We start from the raw sequence: 5530 nt of genomic DNA, 5'->3' as shown, positions 1-5530 counted from the left end.
ATACAGGGTCATTGGGTTGTCCCACGCTAGGCTCACAGTTAATCTCCATTTTACAGATGAGGTAACTGAGACACAGAGAAGTTAAGTGACTTGCCCACAGTCACAGAGCTGACAAGTGGCAGAGTCAGGTTTCAAACCCATGACATCTGACTCCCAAGCTTGGACTTTTTCCACTGAGCCACGCTGCTTCTCTTTTTCGTTGTTTGTCATTTGATAGTGTTGGTAAATTGGATATTTGACAATAATAATAATAATAATTATGGTATTTATTAAGCACTTACTATGTGCCAAGCACTGTTCTAAGCGCTGGATATTTTCTTTTGTTCAGGATTAAAAACATGCAAATCAAATTCTGATTCTGGTTGACTTCTTTACACTCTTATTTTATATTTCAGTGGCAAATGTTTCAAAGAACCATCATTACTTGAATAACTCCCAGACCATGGATAGATTACATGGAGTCACAGGAAAAGATTACCAGGGGCATCCTAATATGCAAAAGTATAAACAAAATTATAGAATATTCATATAAAATGCCAGCTAAATTAATGAATGATCGAAGATTATAATATATAGAATAAAGAAAAGTCTATTTGATTTTTGAAAAGTTGAATGATTTGTGGTAATAATGCTGCCATTGCTGTAGTTTTGATCTTATTAATTACTCTAGATGATTTTCTCTGACAGTCTTTTTCTCACGCTGCCATTGATTGGTAGGTAGATGTTCAAATTCACCCTGATTTGTCAGAATTCAGCAGCAAACATTTCAAATTAAACCGATCACCACATCTTTATTATGCACTTTCATATTCATGTTATAAAATTATGAGCTATGCCTTTTGATTGAAAAGGAATAATTTAATGCCAATTGCCAGAAAATAGAAATGTTAAAGATTTTTTTAATGGTACTTGTTAGGCGCTTACTGGGTGCAGGCACTGTACTAAGGGCTGGGGTAGATACAGACTAATCAAGTTTGACACAGTCCATGTGCCACAGAGAACTCAAAGTCTTAATCCCCATTTCACAGATGAGGTAACTGAGGCCCAGAGAAGTGAAACGTCTTGCCCAAGGTCACACAGCAGATAAGTGGTGGAGCCAGGATTAGTATCCAGGTCCTTCTGACTCCCAGCCCTGTACTCTATTCCCCGGACCTTGCCTCTGATGAGATTCCACCTTGATGACACTGAAAGAAAGAGCTGAGGAATTAAGAAGTGTGGAATAAAGCCATTATAGTAATGTTTACGTAGTGGGGTAAGTCAAGGAAATTCTCTGCCCTTAGCAATTCCACACTGCCTGTCGATTCCATCTTCTTCCAATTCCTGATGTTGGTTTTCTCTGATTGAAGAATTCTCAGTGTTACAGTGGAAAACACATTCCAGGCACGGATTCTGGGAAATCTCTCCTGTGGTTATTGTGTGTTTGCTTTCCATTAACTTTCGCCAACAAGGTCTCCGTCACGCCTAGAAGGGCTTGGTACATCGAAGCATTCATTCTACCAGTTGGATTCAGAACCGTATTTGTTAGAAACAATCCAACAGAGTGAGATATGGTCCTCTTAAGGCAGGGTCCATTCTGTGGCTCTAGGAAATACATTATCTGATTTGAAAGATCTTTTGAATGGTGCTGGAACATTCTGTACAAGCTTAAAATGGAATGGGAAATCTGACTGCCTCCTCAAATTGACAACAGAGTGAGAGGATTATAATACCTCTCTGACTTTTGCTTTTAAAATCTAGTTGAACCCTGGTTCTCTCCTCTCTCCTACTTGTATAAATGGATGTTGACCAATCAATATTCTATGGATAGGTGACATATTTAATTTTTTATTTCTGTGAAAAAGACTTCACTATGGCTGAGTTTTACAAATCTGCAGGATGAAAAGATCTGGGGAAATGAGAGCTGAAAGGAATTGAATATAAAAGGTATAATAACTGTGGTATTTGTTAAGTGCTCACTATATTCCAAGCACTGCACTGCAGCACTGGGGTAGATACAAAAAAATCAGGTCCCTCAGGAGGCTCACAGTTTAAGTAGCAGCGAGAATAGACACTGAATCCCCATTTTGCAGATGAGGACCTGAGGCACAGAGGATTTAAGTGACTTGCCCAAGGTCACACAGCAGGCGAGTGGCACAGCCAGTACTAAAACCCAGGTGCTCTGACTCCCAGGCCAATGTTCTTTAAACTAGGCCACGCTCCTTCTTTGGGGAAAGTTCTGTAAGGGCCAGATCTGGGCTTCAGTGGCTATCAGGACCATACGTGTAAGTATTATTAACCTGGAAATGGTGGAGACTTAGTCCTTACCGGTTTTTGCAATTCTGTAATCAATCAATCCGACTCTCAGGGTTGCACATGGAGAGTTTCCAGTACTCTACCAGTCTCGACTACTGGAGGGAGAGTCAAGCAGAAGCCTGTCCATTCCATTCCATTCCTAGCTTGGACAGTAGCTAGCAACTGGAAGGCAATCTGCTACAAGTCAAAACTCACCTGTGTTGGGCAGCAGCGGCACAGGAGAGAGTCAAGGGCAGAGACTCAAATTTACTGCATGGAAGAAGGCAATGGTAAACCACTTCTGGATTTTTACCAGGAAAACTCTATTGATACACTACCAGAACCATTGCAGATGGAGGTGGGGCGTTCTGGGAGAGATGTGTCCATGGCGTCTCTCTGGGTTGGATTATGACTCGACAGCATAAGACAAGATAAGACAATCAATCGATAAATGGTATTTATTGTGCGTGAACTGTGTGCAGAGCACTGTATTAAACTCTTGGGAGGGTACAGTATGATAGAGTTGGTAGGTAGACACATTCCCTGTAACCAGCAGAACTTGTGAAACACCTGTTAAGGGTTGGAATACCCTTTGGGGAGCCCATCAGGGGTGTGTTTGCCTGGTCCACAAACTGTAAGCTTGATATGGGCAGAGAATGTGTCTGTTATATTATGTCGTACATTCCCAAGCACTTAGTCAGTGCTCTGTGCACAGTAAGTGCTCAATAAATATGACTGAATGATTGATGTAAATATCCTCATTTCTCCTGTCGGTAATCTATTTTATTGTCTACTTCCCCTACAGAGGATGAGCTCCTTTTTTTTTAAAAAAATATTTTTTGCTAAGTGCTCTCGACTACCAGGAGACACCTTAACCAGCCCCCTTTCCCTCTGCTCCTCCTCCTCTCCCTTCCCCTCCCCTCAGCACTGTGCTCATTTGTATATATTTTTATTACCCTATTTATTTTGTTAATGAGCTGTACATCCCCTTGATTCTATTTATTGTGATTATATTGTCTTGCTTTTGTCCGTCTGCCTCCCCTGATTGGTCTGAAGCCCATCACTGGGCAGGGATTGTCTCTATCTGTGGCCGAATTGTACATTCCAAGAGCTTAGTACAGTGCTCTGTACATAGTAAGTGCTCAATAAATACTATTGAATGAATGAATGAATGAACCACGGAGAGGATCCAAGGTGGCAGTTCCCACCGTGACCTTCCCACCCAGCACGGGGCAAAGTGAGTCTTGGTTGAACCGGAGCTGGGGAAAAAGAGACTCAGCACCGTACTAAGCGCTGGGGTAGATACAAGCTAAGCAGATTGGACACAGTCCATGTCCCACAAGTGGCTCTCAGTCTTAATTCCCATTTCACAGAAGATGTAACTGAGGCATAGAGACATGAAGTGACTTGCCCAAGGTCACACAACAGACAAGTGTAAAATGGAAATTAGAACCCAGGTCCTTCTGTAAAATCCCTTTAGACTGTAAGCTCCCTCTAGACTGAAAGCTTGCTGTGGGCAGAGAATGTGTCTACCAACTCATATTATACTCTTCCAAGCACTTAGTACAGTGTTCTGTCCACAGTAAGCGATCAGTAAAAGTCATTGATAGATTGATTGATTCCCAGGTCCCTGCTCTATCTACTAGGTCATGGCGCTTCTCTTGTGGGCAGCGATCATGTCTACCAATTGACTTGTATTGTACCTTCCTGAGCATGTAGTACAGTGCTCTGCGCATAGTAACTGATCAGTAAATACCATTGATGAATTGTTGTTAATACTCTCCTTCTGTCCAACTCCAATGCCAGAGCTCCAAGAGGATGGATCATAAGGCATAGAATCAGAGAAAACATTCCAGAGACCAAGGAGAACTCTTTGGAGCCGAGGAATTTCCCAGGAGAATGTTTTTGGAAAAAAGTGCATTTAGCAAAAAATTTGCTTCTCTCATTATTATTTCTTATTGGGTTTTGTTGCAGATGCATTTCCCCTCTACTCAACCCAACTAAAGGAAACATATGGAGAAGAGAAACAATGTGACGGAATTTATTTTCTTGGGAATTTCACAGAACCAGGTGTTACAGAGAATTGGGTTTGCCCTCTTTGTCTTCCTCTACACGGTAACATTGTTGGGAAATCTCCTCATAATGATAACCATCAACGTCAGCCCCCGCCTCACCTCCCCCATGTACTTCTTCCTCGGCTACCTCTCCTTTGTCGACGTCTGCTATTCCACCACCACCACCCCAAAGATGATGGCCGACCTACTTGCCGAGAGAAAAACCATCTCCTTCGGCGGCTGTATGACCCAGCTGTTCGCCGTGCACTTCTTCGGCTGCACGGAGATCTTCCTTCTCACAGGGATGGCCTACGACCGGTGCGTGGCCATCTGTAGACCTTTGCGCTACCCGACCATCATGAGCCGGCGGGTGTGTCAAATCATGGTGACCACCCTCTGGGGTGCCGCGTTTCTGCACTCCATCGTTCAGACCCTCCTCACAGTCCAGCTTCCCTTCTGCGGCCCCAACGTGCTCGATCACTACTTCTGCGATGTGCATCCCTTGCTGAAACTTGCCTGCGCTGACACCTCTGTGGTGGGCCTGATGGTGGTGGCCAACAGTGGGATGATCTCGCTGGTGGCCTTCTTCATCCTGGTCATCTCCTACGCCATCATCTTGTTTACCCTGAGGACCCAGTCACCTGAGGGGAGGAGGAAAGCGCTCTCGACCTGCGGGGCTCACATCATTGCGGTCTTCCTGTTCTTTGGCCCCTGTCTCTTCATGTACATTCGTCCCTCTCGCACGCTAGAGGCAGATAAGATGGTCACTTTATTTAACACCGTTATGCCCCCGATGCTGAATCCCCTCATCTACACCCTGAGGAACGCCGAGGTGAAAAGCTCTATGAGGAAACTGTGGAGGTGAAGAGTGTCTTCAGGAGGAAAATCAACACTGTGGTCAGCGTGGGGTTTCCTCATCATCTTTGCTATTTGCCGAGTGCTTACTGTGAGCAGAGCACTGAAACAGCATGGCCTACAGGATAGAGCACGGGCCTGGGAGTCAGAAAGACCTGGGTTCTAATCCTGGCCCTGCCACTTGTCTGCTGTTTGACCTGGGGCAAACAGATGAGGAAATTGAGGCACTGAGAAGTGAAGTGGTTCAGTCTTTCACTGGTTCTCTGCCTCTTCTACCCCCAACTCTCTCTGGCCTCCTCTCCCACCATCCAGTGTGTTGCTGCCCTTTCCCCCCACCCCATCTATCTCCT

At 44.4% G+C, this 5530-nt stretch overlaps 1 protein-coding gene across 1 annotated transcript; it reads left to right on the top strand.

Annotated features, from left to right (window-relative positions):
• The first annotated feature begins 4284 nt into the window (after window positions 1–4284).
• Window positions 4285–5190, top strand: LOC100082963 (olfactory receptor 4S2). The gene has a single exon (XM_001513528.3). The coding sequence runs from the start codon at window positions 4285–4287 to the stop codon at window positions 5188–5190; it is 906 nt and encodes a 301-aa protein (XP_001513578.3).
• The last annotated feature ends 340 nt before the right edge of the window (window positions 5191–5530 follow it).

The sequence above is a fragment of the Ornithorhynchus anatinus genome, chromosome 3 (genome assembly GCF_004115215.2).
Source record: "Ornithorhynchus anatinus isolate Pmale09 chromosome 3, mOrnAna1.pri.v4, whole genome shotgun sequence".
Lineage (NCBI taxonomy): Eukaryota > Metazoa > Chordata > Mammalia > Monotremata > Ornithorhynchidae > Ornithorhynchus > Ornithorhynchus anatinus.
This window is presented reverse-complemented; position numbering and strand designations above follow the sequence as displayed.